The sequence below is a fragment of the Quercus lobata genome, chromosome 8 (genome assembly GCF_001633185.2).
Source record: "Quercus lobata isolate SW786 chromosome 8, ValleyOak3.0 Primary Assembly, whole genome shotgun sequence".
Lineage (NCBI taxonomy): Eukaryota > Viridiplantae > Streptophyta > Magnoliopsida > Fagales > Fagaceae > Quercus > Quercus lobata.
Window position 1 is genome coordinate 23,431,825 of NC_044911.1, and position 16,009 is coordinate 23,447,833.

Here is a 16,009-nt window from a genome sequence, read left to right on the forward strand (position 1 = left end):
TGCCATTGTCTATAAGGACTTTTCTGGTGTTAAATCCTTCTATCATGAGCATGATAACTAAGGGGTCATCATGCGGCTGCTTCAACCCTCTGGCATCTTCTCCTGAAAACAAGATGTCCCTATTCGTCCTTCTCTGCTTAAGGGGTGGTATCCTATGGACACTGTTTACCTGCCTCTGTTGTGACTTCTTGAGGAATTTAAAAGATCCACCTGTGGACAGTCCTCCTGTGATCATTTTTATTTCTCCTATCGTGCTTTATGGACGGTTGAATGTGTTGTCCTCATCCTTGGGGACAGCTTCGTGCTTCTTCTTGTTATCACTTCATAATTTGCTGGATTCCCCCCTCTTCACAAACTTTTGCAGCTTCCTCTTCCAAATGAGTTCTTCTATTTGCCTTTTCAGGTCTCTGCAATTTTCAGTGTAATGGCCGTGGTCTTTGTGAAAATGAAAATATTTCTTCTTGTTGTGCACATTGGGTGATGAATGCAGCGGCCTTGGCCACTTAAGGTAATTCTCGTCATTAATCTACATTGAAATTTTGTCAACAGGCATAACCAAAGGGGTAAATTTTATCGTTTGAGGAGTTTTATCGTCTCTTTGCTTGTTTCCATCAGTACCCTAACGGTCTCCCTTATTCTTTTACGTCCCCTCCGGTCTTCTCCCTTTCCTTCTCTCTCTCTGGGCTTCTCCTCATCCCTTATTGTTGCTAGGGCGTCTTCGGAATTCATGCACTTTTGAGCTTTCAACAACATTTTTGCCATCGTTTGAGGAGGGCTTTTCGCGAGTGCGACCATGAATTCTCTAGATTTCAATCCAACTTTGAAGGTCGTTAGCTATAATTTGTCGTCCACTTCATCTATCTCCAGGATTTCTCTGGTGAAACGCTTCATATTTGACCTCAAGGTCTCCTTCTCCCCTTGCCTGATGGTGAGCAAATAGTCTGCTGGCCTTTTTATACATTGTCCACTAACAAAATGGTGTACGAAAGAATTGCCTAATTGCTCAAAGTTGTCAATGGACGAAGTTGGTAGCTTACGAAACCATACTCGCGTTACTCCCTTGAGAGTGGTGGGGAAGAAACGGCACAGTATCTCATCAGGGGGCTGTTGAAGACCCAGAGTTGTCTTGAAGATGGTGATGTGATCCAACGGATCTTTCAGACCTTCGAATGATTTGAGCTATAGGAGACGAAACTTTGAAGGCATTGGGCATTCCAGGACCCTCGTTATGAAAGGCAAGTCCGTCCTCCTAACCATTCTGTCTAAGTTTCGATCTGTTTTCTCCCTTATTGCACTTCTTAGCTTATCCATCTCTCTTCTCATTTCCCTGAGGAGGTTTGAATTCGCTTCCTCAGGGGTATTTGGTCGTCGGTGGTCATTCCTTTTGTAGTTGTCTTCATCGTCATTCCGATTTGAATGGAACTACACTTTCGAATCTAAGTACGAAATTGTTGTCCCACAGAAAACGTCAAACTGATGATGCCGAGATCGTCAGTTGATTAGGTTCGTTTAGATAGGTCAGCATGAGTTTCGTCTTTGTACCTGTAAGGTTAAGAACAGCGTCTTCTCTGAGTGGTCACCGGTGTGGTGTCGACCATAGAGTCTTCATGATAAAGTCAGTGAATAAAATTGGTAGAGAGGGCTTGTGAGAGCTAGAATGAATAGTAAAAGTATCAGTATTTTTGTGTGTATGTACCTTGTTTAGTTCTAAAGTGCATATATATATATATATATCTCTCTCTCTTTTTCTTCTAGCCGTTGTACCCTATTTATGGTGGCATAAGTGCCTCTTTTGTAATGCCTTTGGGCTCATTCAATGTGGGCTTTGATGGGTCTCCCAATGGTCTTCTTGCTGATTCGTAACTGTTCAGGATATTGAATGTAAGGCTTCTCTTCCATCGTCCATGCTGAGTCTGGGTGGATGATGGTATCTAATGGGTTCGTTTGGACAATGACATTTATTAGGCCAATCAATAGCATAAAATAGGTACATTTTCATATACAATATCTTGCCAAAAATGTACCAATTTTAATACATTTTGGCAGCAGCTTATTAATGTCTATCTGAACGCACAGTCGGGCAAAACCAGTGGCAACTTCAGGAATTTTTTCCAAGGTGCTCCTCAACAAGCATAAATTACACAATCTAATAAAAAGAAAATTTTATATATTGACAATAACAACAATCAAAAAACACGCAAATACATAAAGTTTACAATTGCCTTCTATGAGTTTTCATATTTTGAAATCGTTGCATGATAATCTCATTATCAATGCTATAAGTTACATCTTTTTCAATATATACAACCAAGCAATTATTTATTCACTGATCTCCCAATCATTGCTTAGTTCATTCTTTATATATTTTATTGTTGAAAAACTTCTTTCAACTGTTGTAGTAGCGATAGGAAGTGTCAAAGCTAACTTCACAAGCAAATAAACTAATGGATAAGTCTCATGGTTCCTTGTGTTCACTAACTTTTCAACAAGTTCACTAACTCTTTGAAGCTCTAAAACAAGTCATTGCTGTGCATATCAAAAATGTAATTCTGTAGTTGAGAGTCAAGTGCCAAGATATCTATCCCAAGAAATTCAGATGGATAGAACTTTGCTAGACGAATCAACTTTTCTTTATCAAAAGCCACAAATGAATTACTTGAATTCAAGCAAGCCATACAAAGTAGCAAATCGATATTCGCCTCTGAAAAACGGTTGTTAAGCTCTTGAAGTTGCATATCTATGATTGTGTAGAATAGCTCAACACGATAATGATGTAAATTTGTATTTTGTCGGGTGTTGCGTCGTGACCTCCCACTAATCACAAATATTTCATCCATGTTGAAGATAGGAATATCATGTGTGGTACAAAATGAAGACATTTCAGTCAATAAAGATATCCATTCACCATCTCTTATCACTTGCAATCGTTGCTTAGACACTTTGACAAGATCCATAGCATTTATTATATCTTGATTTTTTTTTTTTTGCAATGCTATTGACAACTCATTTGTGATCCCTAAAATGTTTTTCATCAAGTGTAGAGCAAAGACAAATTCAAAAAATAGAATTGACCTTATAATAGATCGAGCTTCAACTTTTTGATCGGAGAGGCCATATTCTTCAATAATCTCAAGTACATCAACAACAGCAGAGAACATCAAAATCAAGTTGAGAATAGTCCCATAATATGATCCCCAACGTGTATCACCAGGACGTTTAAGATTTGTCTCTTGATTCAAACCTTGCCCACTTCTACGTACACCATTCTCCAAATCTTCTTTAATTTTGGCAAATTGTCCATCTCGAAGAGCATCTTGTCTCTTACAAGAGCCTCCAAGAACAGTTACTAACCACATAAAAAAATTCAGCAATGTTAATGTGATTTTTAGCAACGACAACAAGTGTCAATTGAAGTTGATGAGCAAAACAATGGATATAAAATGCTGACTTATTCTCTTTCAAAATTAAAGTTTTGAGACCATTGATATCACCTTGCATATTACTAGCCCCGTCATAACCTTGCCCACATAGGTTTGATAAACTCAAATTATGTTCACAAAGTAAACATTCAATAGCATGTTTGAGTGACAAAGTGTTGGTACTTGCTACATGTACAATACCAAGAAACTGCTCTATAATAATTCCTTTTTTTTTTTCACATAACGAAGAACGATGACCATTTGTTCTTTCACTAAGATATCACGTGACTCATCGACTAATATTGAAAAGAACCCATTGTCAAGATCCTTGATGATGGCTTTGGGTGTTTCACGTGCAATTGCATTCACAATGTCTTTTTGAATATCAGGTGGGTAAGCTTGTAATTGTTTGGAACTTTTTGCAACACTTCATTGATAGATTCATTGTGATCCCCCAAAAATTGTAGATGCTCAAGGAAATTTCTTTTATCACTTGAACCTTGATATTCATCGTGACCACGAAAAGCTAATCCTCGGCATAAAAGGAATCTTATGCAATCAACTATTGCATTTAATTGAACCCGATATTCAATTTTATCTTGATTTGATTGCTTAACCAAAACACTTTAAATGTGTTGCTTTTCCTTCAATAGATCTTCACTCTTCTGGACAGCTTGGTTATGAGCACTATTAACTCCTCCAACATGGGAATTTAATTTATCTTTCTGATTCCAAAGTTTAAATCCTTTCGTTACAAAAGTGTCACCTCCTCCTTACTTACCAACATCTTGCCCAAATAAGTAGCAATAAAAACAAAATACTGCATCCTTGTCTATACTATATTCCAACCAGTATCTATTTTTATACCATTCAGATATAAATCGACGGGGCTTTCCAAAAAAATATGATAGTGTAATCATCACAGTGTAAAATAGGTTGACAAGGGCCTTTTGTTAAATAATATCTTCTTATTTCATCATGATGATTAGGATGATATCTTTTCTCGTAGCCCAGTATCTGAAGGAAGATTTTCTAATTTAAAGTCAACACGAACTTGCTTAGAAGATGAAGATGAATCTTGCATAGGAGATGAATCTTGGGTACGTGGTTTTCTTATCAAATATTTTGTCTATAATTCTAGCAAAAGAATAAATAATAAACTATAAGTTCATTTGAAATATTAATAAAATTATTAATTATTGTTGTTTAGTTGTTTCATTAATTTGTTTGTCTTTTATAAACTATAATTTGTTATATTGTTGTTTCATTAATTATAAAATTATTAATTATTGTTTAGGTTAACATAATTTAATTTGTTTGTCTTTTATAATGTATTGGTTAATTATACTGCTTTAATTATTGTTGTTTTGCCTAACAATAAACTATATTGCTTTAATTTGTTTGTCATTAATGATTAATTATACTGCTTTAATTTGTTATATTGTTTAGCCCCTGCCCCATGTGCACATTACACTAAAAAAGCCACTTATGTGCACATTACACATCCCATGTGCTGCTATGTAGCACAATAATTAAAGCACTAAGGCAGTGTAATGTGCAACCCGGCCCCATGTGCCCATCTACCCCCACCCCACTCAACACACAAACACGCCTCATGCCTGATGCCCCTGCCAATAGAAAATTTCACAATCACACATTACATTAAAGACAATAAATATCTCACTAACACCAACACACTACACACACCAACACCAACGGATAAGATAAATTGATAAAGCCAAATTCAAAAAGTCAAAAACAGATAAGAAAAATTAATAAAGCTAAAGTTCGGCCAATCACAGACTCAGTTCAAAAGAGAGAGAGAGTTAGTCTTATTAAAGAATAAAAAGAGAGAGTTTCATTCATTTCATAATTTTCATTTCAGTTCAGATAGAGAGGGAGAGGCTGAGAGACTGAGAGAGTCAGAGAGAAAAAGAGAGAGAAAATGAAACACCTTGAGGGAGGAAGCACTGGAGCAGCTGAGCGGGGAGGCCTGAAGGTTGAGGCTGTTGAGGTAGTGACGAGGTGACGAGTGATCTGCCGATCTCCGTCCTCCGATGAGGGTTAGCAACGAGTGACGACGACGCGAAGGGGTGAACGAGCGAGCTATGACCGATCCGATCTCCGTTTGTTGGCTTGAGGCTCAAGCGACGTTGCTCTGAGGGATTAAGTTTAGTTTTGCTTTAGGACTTTAATGGTTTTTTTTTTTTTTTTTTTTGATAAAGCCTTTAGTGATTTTTGATTTAGACCTTTAGGGACTAGGGCGTTGCTCTGTTTTTTTTTTTTTTTTTTTTTTTTTTGGAGAATCCATGGGTTTGCTACCTTTGTAATCTGTTGGGTTTGCTGTGGGCTTGGCTTTGTTACAATTTTTTTTTCTTCAGATTTTAGCTCAAATTTTTTTTTGGCTTGAAAGTAGAACAAATAATTTTTTTATTTTATTTTATTTTTAAATCTGAGGGTGTCCCTAATTTTGTGATTGAGGGTGTTCCTAATATAGAGCAAATATAAAAATATAAAAATAAAAGTTATTTTTTTAGGTCAAGGTGTTCCTGGGAACACCTTGAGTTGCATGTGGCGCCGCCATTGGGTAAAATGTCCGCGAATGGTTACAACATCTATCTTAAGAAGTTTTCCCATTTTAATACCCACATGTTTTAAAAAAATCCAGATGGTAATATTCTATGGGCAGTTGTTCCAATCGAATCCAAACAGCCGTAGTCGTCACTTTGGCTGTGCATGGATGAAAGTCAGCCTCCCATGCCTGGACATGGAGGCATTAATCTCCCATAAACCAGGGACCATCCATGAATGCATGATGATAATCTTTAAGAGCTTCAAATTTCATAATATAAAATCCGTAATCGATACCAATAAACTGCATGTTACCTATTGGTCTCCATATATTGGCTGATGATGTTCGAATCGTCAGTCAAGAGTGATCGTCTAGATTGGAGCTGTCCTTAGCCAACCCGACCCTGAAGATGAATAGTGAAAAGAAGAAATTTGGGTCACCGGTGTGGTGCCTGCCACAGAGCCCCCGATGCCAAAGTCAGAAAAATCGGCTAAAGAGTGTTAAGAAATCAGCATGAAAGAGCTAGAGTATTTTTTGTATATGTACCTCTCCTTTGGATTTCATGGCTATATATACGTGTACACAGGTGCCCCCTTCTAGCCGTTAGTGGAGCCTTAATGGTGACTTTATTCTCTCCTAGTAATGCCTCTGTAGGGTGTTAATGGCGGGTTATCCTTCCAACGGTATAGAGGTTAATCATTACTTTGTAACGTTTCATTAATGAGCGAGGACGGATTAGTTCGTCCTTGTTTGGCGACCATTACCGGCTGGACGAATCTAGGAATCCTCTTCGTCCTTGTCTATGATAATGGATGATGATGGTATGATCGGGTCTATCACCGGCTAACCTGGATTGAAGAGCACGATAACCTAGTTGTTTACCCATGAGTTTGAGGATGACACTAGTTTGCCAGGGCCCTGCCATATTACGCTTCATTTCTGTCGTGACTGTGATTTCCCATGCTTTTGTGTTCACGTCATCCTCATCACGGTGTTGCTCGCTCGTTCGTTCCTGGTCAGTCCTTTTGACGTCGTCGTTAGAACCCTCATCTGCTACATCTTTGTCTTCACCTCCCTCTAATTCGTGCATGGTGGCATCCAAGATTACCTCTGCTTACGTTTTCTTCCTTGAATTATCCTTCAAAAAGTCATTCTCTGAGTTGTCAGTATCTTCAAGAGGATGGGTGCTAGTGTTCTCCATTTGCTGGCAAACTCTAATTCCTATAGCATTCCCAAACAGGCTCAGTGCCTACTAAGACTTCCAATGCCCCGTGTGTTAAATAAGTTGCGGTGTTTTTATTATAGGATACAGTAAATGTCTTACTCCTTCCTCTCACATAATATTAGGTCTCATTAATTTAATTTAGGGTGAAATACACTATTTATGTGAGATGAATGAGTACAACCAGAATATTTTAAAATTTCCCATAGATCAATATGGAGAACAAAGGCCTACTTTTTTTGGACGCCGATATTAATTAGATAGTGGCATGTCACCAAGATGAAACATATGATACATCATCTAGCTAACAGCATTAATGCTCTTACTTCCGAAACTAGTTTATTAAGAACAGCCTTCCTAATTCAGGATTTTCAAAAAACCACAATAGAATATTCGAAAACTTTAATTAATATCAGTTCAGTGTTGGTTTCATTTATGAACTTTTTAGCAATAGAACTCAATTTGGCCAAAAAATATCTAAAGCCAAGGAAGAGCCAAAGCTTCTAATTCATGGAACCAAAAGAAAAAATACATAATGGTGTAAGAGTCACATTGCATTCATATAACTAGGTCTTCCCCACTTATGTCCTTCCAATGTACCGGCGTGCCAGAGTTTGACAAAATCTAAATAGCCTCTTCCTTGTGCAGATTGTCTGTACTTTAGAACTTCCAATTCTCTTTCTAAATCTTTGTTCTTTTGCTTCAGTGCCTAGTAAAGTGTAAAAAGTGGTTACAGTTTATATCTAAGGGAACATAATGGATAATCTTAACCAACTCTCATGGTGTTGAATATGACATTAAGAAACAAAAGTTGCACATTGTATTTCTTTCAATTTGTCACAAAACGATGACAACAGGAAAATAGAGTAATCTCGAGAAAATTGATAAAGATAACGACATCAATAACAACATTGATAGAGCTTTTAGCTAACTTCCAACAAACTGACAAACAGATGCAACCTACAAGACTATACTGGATTTTCCAAGAAGGGCTATAAAGATTTTTGGTTTTTACTGCTGTCATAATGGTTTTTTGGTGAAACCCTTTTGAACATTATGTTAATCAGACATAGTTCTACGGATGAATAGACAGCCATCTGAGTTGTAACATCTTTTTTCTTCTTTCGTTTTTCTTTTGACTGATTGAATTTGTACTCACTGCACATACTAAATAAAATGTAGCTAACCATTAGATTGGAACTTTTGTGATCAGTATATTCGTATTTGATTACAGATAAATTCAAAAATCAAAATATACTTTGCAACACAGCCAATTCAACATGCACTCTCTACAAAAACAGTTAAAACATATTGGAAAGCATATAAAAAAGTACAGTCGTTATTTTTTTTTTTATTATACCAGAGTTACTAAAATCTTGACTAGGAACTCATAATTTAAGCATCAAGTAGTGTGACGGAGAAACAGTTGCCATATCACTTACCTCCATTTCTTGCTTCCTTTTTTCTTCCTTTCTAGCTTCTGCTCTAGAACTTCTATGCACCTCATATATCAATAAAATACCTGCAACCTAAGTAGACAAGCAGGGGAACTTTATCAACTTAAAAGAACCTAATTTTCCCACCGTTACATACAACCTTTTTTTTTTTGGGATGTGATGTAGCTAGGACACAGTTTATTATTTAATTATTGTAATTTATTATTTTTGGAAATTTTTTTTGTAATTTTCATTATTTTAGGTTTAGGGTAGTATTTATTTATTCGTTTTTAGGTACTTTTTATACTTTTTAGGTCAAATTTGATTCCTATTATATCTAGGTATCAATTAGGAGTTATTTAAAATATATTTTCTTATCCGTCAAATTTTATAGAGCCCTTAAATAGTTCTTTAAGTAAACTTTTTAAAACAATTATTCAATTAATAAAATTCAGACTTATGTCTTTCTATTTTTTGGTGGATTCTAGACTCTTTCTTCTTGTGGATTCAAGGACCCTTGTGGATAGGGGTGTCCAACTCAACTGGTGGCCCGACCCACTCGGAAAATCCAACCGGACCTAGGTCGACCACCGGCTGATCTGACTACTCCGGTGGTCGGTGGCGGGTTTTCTTCTCCAGAATTCGATTTGGTCAGGTTCGGTCTCGAATCTTCTCCCCAAAACCTGAAGAAACCCGAACCGACCAAGATATATAGCATTTTTCGACGAGATTTTTTAGATCTGGCGAGATTTTAGCTAGATCCATGAAATCTCCATTGGATTTGGCAAGATCTCGTCGTTTACGCTTAGATCCGGCTACAATCTTGTGGGTTTTGCTCAAATAAGGCTTAAATCCGTTGAAAATATGATGGGTTTTGCTCAAATCCGGCAAAACTCTGATGGTTTTTGCTCAAATTCGGTGACCATTTGGTGTATTTTTGCTCAGAGCTCGTGAGTTTTGCAAAAATCAGGTGACAAATTGATGTTTTTTTGCTTAGATCTAGTGATTTTTGCACAAATCTGGCGAAGATGCAGTGAAAAATACAGATTGCCGTCAAAATGGAATCTCTGGCAGCATCATCGTCGACTTTGACTGATTCGACTGCCGATCAAACAACTCCAATCCGACCTGACCTGTTAGTTTTTTGCAGTCGGCGATGGGTTTTCTCGTCAGAAATCCGATGTCGTTGGGTCGGTTCTAGGTTGGGCACAAACCCGACCCAGACTGACCCGTGGACACCCCTACTTGTGGATTCAAGGAATCCTCATGGATTTGAGGTTATTTTAAGAAGAAAACGTGTTTTGTTTTTTGTTTTCTAGAAGTAGATGAGTTTTGCTTCTTGACACTTCTGCATTCTGCATCAGTTGATATCAAAGCCTTGACTTACCTGGTCTGGTGGCTGACGTATGAAACGGTAGCAATTCCGGTGACAAAAAAACTTAGCAAGTATCACGTGATGTACAACTAGCACTCACAAATATCTTTGCTAGAATGTCGTCATTGGGGCATGGAAACAATAGGGATAATTGTTGCGGAGACATAACTCACGGGCAAACTATTGGTAAGCAAATTTCATATAGACCTTATAGAAGAATTGCAAGTTTTAATGGTTATTTTTATAAAGAAGATTTTCTTGATTGGTTATTGGATCTAGAGGATTTATTTGACTATGAGAATATTTGTGAGACGAGAAAAGTTAAACTTGCTTTATATAAACTTAATGAATATGCCTTATGTTGGTGGGAACAAATACTGATAGAATTAGACGAGGTAAAGACAAAATTCGTTCATGGCCAAAGATGAAAAAGATGCTTGCTATAAACTTTTATTCTTTGGATTGTAATGAACTTTTGTCTTATACAAAACAAGATTATCATTAGCCAAGAAGTTCGTACTTGAATCATTTTGAAGAGCCATATATTCCACAATTAAAGGAAGAATTGCATGTTGAAGAAAATAATGTTCTTGAAGATTATGTAGAAGTCAACGAACAAAATATAGAGATTTCTGAGGAAATTAATGAAGAACTTGTTTTGGAAGAAGATCCTAAAATCAAGATTCTTGTGGAAGAGAATAATGAAGATCCTATTATAGAGAAAGATCTTGAAGTTGAGATGGTAGAAACCATATAAAAAGAAATTGAAGAGTAAAGTTTCAAGGGTCTCAATGAAATCAAATCATATGATTATCAAACTTAAGATCCTTTTACTTTGGTTGTAAGCGATACATCGAAGTTTATTGATTTTATTGGGGTTGGTAGATTTGATTCAATTGTCAGTTCTTATTTGATAAATCTCTACAACTACATGAAGATCAAGGAAAAAGAAATTCAAGTTGATTTGTTGATTCCATTGATGAGTTGCAAGTATAGAAAGAAGATCAAGGGGCTCAAGCATTCAAAGTATTTGTTTATTTAGAAAAGAAGATTTTAGATTTCAAAGATGAACTTGAGGACGAGTTTGTTTCAACTTTCAAGTGGAGGGGTCTGATGAATGAAACAATTTACTATTTAATTATTGTAATTTATTATTTTTGGTATTTTTTTTTGTAATTTTCGTTATTTAGGTTTAGGGCATTTATTTTCTTGTTTTTAGATGCTTTTAATGCTTTTTAGGTCAAATTTGGTTCTTGTTATAATTAGGTATCAATTAGGAGTTATTTTATAATATATTTTCTTTTCTGTCAAGTTTTACGGAGTCCTCAAATAGGTCCTTAAATCTATAAACATTTTTTTAAACAATTATTCAATTAATAAAATTTAGAATTTTTCTATTTTCTGGTGGATTCCAAACCATTTTTCCTTGTGGATTCAAGGAACTTTCGTGGATTCAAGGTTATTTTCAAAAGCAAATGTGTTTTGTTTCTTGTTTTCTAGAAGTAGACGTGTTTTGTTTCATGACGCTTCTGCATCCCGCATCAGGATGAATGGTATAGAATTTATATTAGAGGTCTCACTCTGTGAGTGATGGTGAAAGCTTGCATATATTTGTCTTTGCATAACATAAATTATTTTTTGAAGCGGATAATGAGGATAGAGTATGAGAGAGGGTATAGTAATTACCGTGAACACAAAAAGTTCCCCAAAAAGTTCAGAAGCAAGTTGAACAGCTCTTCCTTCATCCAGAGGGCGGATCAATGCATTAGTTGCATGTCCATATAAGCGTCTTTGCACTGTCGTTGTGAAGCGATGGTTTGCCTGATTCCAAATAGTATAACCATGAAATTGGAAGGTGTAATTGTGAACTCCAAAAAAAATGTGTATTTGGAAATAACATGGCAAATTGTCTCTATTGCATTTTGAAGAAGGTCCATTTTGTATTTTCTTGAGATTTAAAAAAAAAAAGTTTTTAGTCAACATGTATAGGCTATATAGTAGGGGCAGCCTTCTCTGTGTGGATTGAATCCAAGACCACTCTTTATTAAAGGCGCAGACATGCCAATAAGTAACAAGGATTCTATTAATTTTTGGCATCGGTTTATTTTGTTGAGGCCCAATTGTCATGTTAAGGTTGTCACGAATTTTATTGTTTGAATTATTAACACCAACTTGTGAAATAATACATCTTCCCTATTCCCCCACTCCATGAATTTATGGACCACGTATTATGGCTTCAGATGTGGTATCCCAACAAATTGAAAACATTCCATTTCAATGGATATCCAAGATGCTCAGTTTGTTGTATGTGTGCAGAAAGAATTACAGGAACTATGTAGGAGAAAAAGGATGAACAAAGCCACAAAATAATCCGCGTGAGGTTGTTTGAGCAGTAATAAAAGTCTAATGAGTTGGGCAGTAAGCTTAACTCCATTACTCATAAAAACTGAAATTCAATATTCTTCTTGAAACCCCGAAGATGTCATACCAACCTTAGACTAATACTGCAATTAACATTTGTGAGATCATGCAGATTCTAAAAATTAAGACACAATTCAATAGTCTTGAATATTCAAAAATCACATAATTCGAATTCTATCAAATTGGCCATGGCCTATCTTTTTTCTAAGTCAGACAGGTCTAAGTGGTCTGAGACAGACATTGAGACCATTCTATATATGTTATGACTAAAGATCAAATCAAGGAGATGAAGTAAATTATTGTCCGTTACATAGTTAATTACTGTAGCACAATTAGGTTGTATTTATAAAAAAAGACTGTGTACAAAACTCCCACTTTTGTAGTGTGAGATCCTTAATCAAGATATTAACATCACTGTATGAGGAATTAAAACCGACCCTATGATTTTGTTGGTTTGGTCATTTAAAAAAAAAAATGCTTTCAGATATATCTTAGACATGCCTTTCTACAATCCATGCAAAGTCAATCACTAAAAAAAACAAAAGGGTGCAGGCCAATGAGGATTATGTATGAAAGAAAAATTTTAAAAACAAAAGAAAAGGGTGAAAAAAAAAAAAAAAAAAAAAAAAAAAAACCTGGGCAATATTGATGATGAACTGGCGGAACGTGGGGTGCAAGCCAGCCTCTTTTTTGAGCCTATTAGCAATGGGTTTGGAGATAGTTCTTAGGGCTAGTGTTCCAAGCTTGAAAAGAGGCAGTACCATTGTGCTTTTTTTGGTAATCATTGATGAGTTCAGGCTTTTCAAGCACAGTGTGGGTGAGAGACAGATTTTATGTGCAGAAGTGTTGGGTGTTTCTTGTAGAAGAAGAAAGAAACCGAAGATATAGCAGTAGTTAGGGTATAAGATTTTGTGTTCAGCCCTTCTCACTCACTCTCTAATTCTTTTTTTTTTTTTTTTTGAGGAACCTTTCACTCTCTAATTCAGGTGTTGAGTTGAGGCCCATTTTATTTTATTTTCTTTGCCCGATCCTACCCTTTTTTTTTCTTTTCTTTTTCCTCCTTTTGTTTCTTGTTAAATCTTTTTTATCACATTTATTTTAATGCTTATATCCTATGGTTTTTCTTCTTCTTCTTTTTTGAGGGGGTATGGTTTTTCATCTTGGTTCATTTAAACGGAATTATTATTGATGATGTGTCCTTTAATTCAAGAAAATTCCTTTTGTAAAGCATATCAATTGGGATAACAATAATCGTTCAAAAAAAAAAAAAAAGGAATTGGGATAATTAAAAAAAAAAAAAAAAGCCATACATAAATTAAAAAAAAAAAAAAAAATCTTTTGTAATATGTATGCCTTCCCTATCATTAAGGACTTACTTGTGGAAGAGAAATTCTATGTTCTTTTCTAAAAAAGAAAAAGAAAAAAAGAAATTTTATATCTACAACAAATTCTAAGTGGCAGGTTGTTACGAGTTGTTATTGGAGGGTAAAAATGTAATTTCAGTGATATGTTCTAATTAATTAGAACCAATAACAACTTACCACGTATGATTTTGTTATGAAAGTGTTATGAAAATATTGTGGATGTAACATTTCTCTTTATGAAATCATCCGCCATCACGAGTAAAAATCCATCATTTGGATTGTGTCACGATAAATAAGAATATGCTAAAAGACTTTATTAACAACACTAGAAATTGAGGTTTACTAGGATAGAGATTATAGCTCTATCAATTTTGATTTTGAGAAATAAGGGTAAAATTAGGCATAAGAAAATTTATAAAATAATTTTTTGTGAAGAAAACAAGAGAATTATTTGTGTAAGAAAAAGGGTAACAAAATTGGGCTCACAAATGATGATAATATGTGCACTTTCATTTTCCATGTGTATCCCCATTCTAATTTTCGATGCTTGTTTTCTTTGTTTGTTTTTACAAAGTTGTACCAAATACAAAGAAGTTATGTTGAGCATGGTTTTAAAAATTGGTATGGTCAAAGAGCTAGAAAATGGACCGGTTCCTTTTTTTTTTTTTTTTTTTTTGAGGAACCAATGGACCGGTTCCTAAGTGAGCCCGATTATTGACTAGTTTTTCACTGATTTTGATCGAGTTTTTGCCAATTTTTACTAGACCAGTTTTGGGTTTGATTCTTGATTGAATCAGGCAGTCCGATTTTTTAAAACAATGATGTTGAGAGAGAGAGAGAGAGAGAGAGAGAGAGAGAGAGAGAGAGAGAGAGAGAGAGAGAGAGAGAGAGAGAGAGAGAGAGAGAGAGAGAGATTGGCTAACACAAGTTACAATGCTTTTTTTTTTTTAAATATTTTAAAATCAATAAGTTACAATGCTTATATAAAGATGATATTCTAACAATTTGTAAAAATTTGAAGAGTGATTTTATAGCTATGAGTCTTATAGTTCAATTGGTTAACACCTTTAAAAAAAAAAGGAGTTAATTTTGTAGTATTTTGTGAACAATACTTGCTATTTGCATTGGGTTTGAAATGAATGGATGTGAAAATTTAAAGTTGTTAATGATGTTAAAATTTGTTACAATTTTTGTCACTAATATGAATATTTTGTTGTGATTAGAGTAATGGCATTTTCATTTGAGTCACCACTTTTAAAAAGCACAAATCACATTAATTCGTCAAGCATCTCATGTCTTCTAAGAGCATTAGCATTGGGGGTGTAAAACCCCCCAAGTTGCTATTTTACCCACCAAACTCATAAAAACAAGCATCATCCGGGTGTGTAAACTTGAATTTTTTTACATCCTCGCTACAGTAAGTATGGGTATATAGAACCACACTACAGCAAACTGATAAAAAAAATGTTTATTCTTTCCTCTCTCTTCTCTTTCACTCTTCTCTCTTCTTCTTTTCTTTTCTCTCACTCTTTGTCTCCAACTCTTCTCTCTCTCTCTAACTCTTCTCTTTTCTCTATTCTTTCTTCGTCTTTCTCTCTCGATTTGGTGGTATTTTTTTTGTTGGTTGTGGGTTGGGTGGGGCTATGGTGGAGATGTGGGCTGTGGGTTAGATAGGGTTGTGGTGGAGATGAGGGTTGTGGGTCTCTGGTGGTCATAGGTGATGCGATGGTGGTGGCGTGGGGATCGAGGGTCAGATGGGTTGTGGGTTTTGGTAGGTGTGGGATGTGCTGTGGGTTGGTGTTTGGATGGCTGAATCAGTGTTAGTTTAGTGTTTGGGTGGCCGAATTGGTGGTGGTTTGGTGTTTGGGTGGTGGTTGTGATTGGTGATTAGTGATTGCTGTTTGGGTGCTGGGTTTTTTTGTTGTTGTTTTATTGGTGGTTGTTGGGGTGTGTGTGGTGGTGGGGTAGTGGTAGTTGTTGCTAGTTTGCTAGAGAGATAGAGACAGGTTGGAGAGATATAGACAGAGGAAGAGAGGAAAGAGAGAAATGGGAAAAGAAAGAGAAATGAGTTTTTTCTTTAATATTATTTTATTGGGTAGTTATATTATTTAATTGGGTTGTATGTAAAAATAAGAATTGGGATGTGGGGTGAGTTGTGAGTTGTGAAATAGGTTGGTAAAATAGATAAAATGGTGTTTGA

General features: G+C 35.6%; 1 protein-coding gene across 1 annotated transcript; it reads right to left on the reverse strand.

The window, feature by feature from the left end:
• Nucleotides 1–7,105: 7,105 nt before the first annotated feature.
• On the reverse strand, nucleotides 7,106–13,209 carry LOC115956628 (optic atrophy 3 protein homolog). Its single transcript, XM_031074947.1, has 5 exons — nucleotides 13,081–13,209; nucleotides 11,711–11,845; nucleotides 8,656–8,742; nucleotides 7,814–7,922; nucleotides 7,106–7,212 (listed from the first exon to the last, which is right to left on the reverse strand). Exons 1-5 carry the CDS (start codon nucleotides 13,207–13,209, stop codon nucleotides 7,106–7,108), a joined length of 567 nt encoding a protein of 188 aa, XP_030930807.1.
• Between the last annotated feature and the right edge of the window lie 2,800 nt (nucleotides 13,210–16,009).

Excerpts from the sequence above, each read along its gene's own strand:
- LOC115956628 (XM_031074947.1), bottom strand. The coding sequence starts at position 13,209 with ATGGTACTGCCTCTTTTCAAGCTTGGAACACTAGCCCTAAGAACTATC. Across the intron at positions 8,743-11,710 it reads GGGAACTTTTTGTGTTCACG|GTTGCAGGTATTTTATTGAT; the intron begins GTAATTACTATA and ends TTGTCTACTTAG. Across the intron at positions 7,923-8,655 it reads AAAGGAAGCAAGAAATGGAG|GCACTGAAGCAAAAGAACAA; the intron begins GTAAGTGATATG and ends ACACTTTACTAG.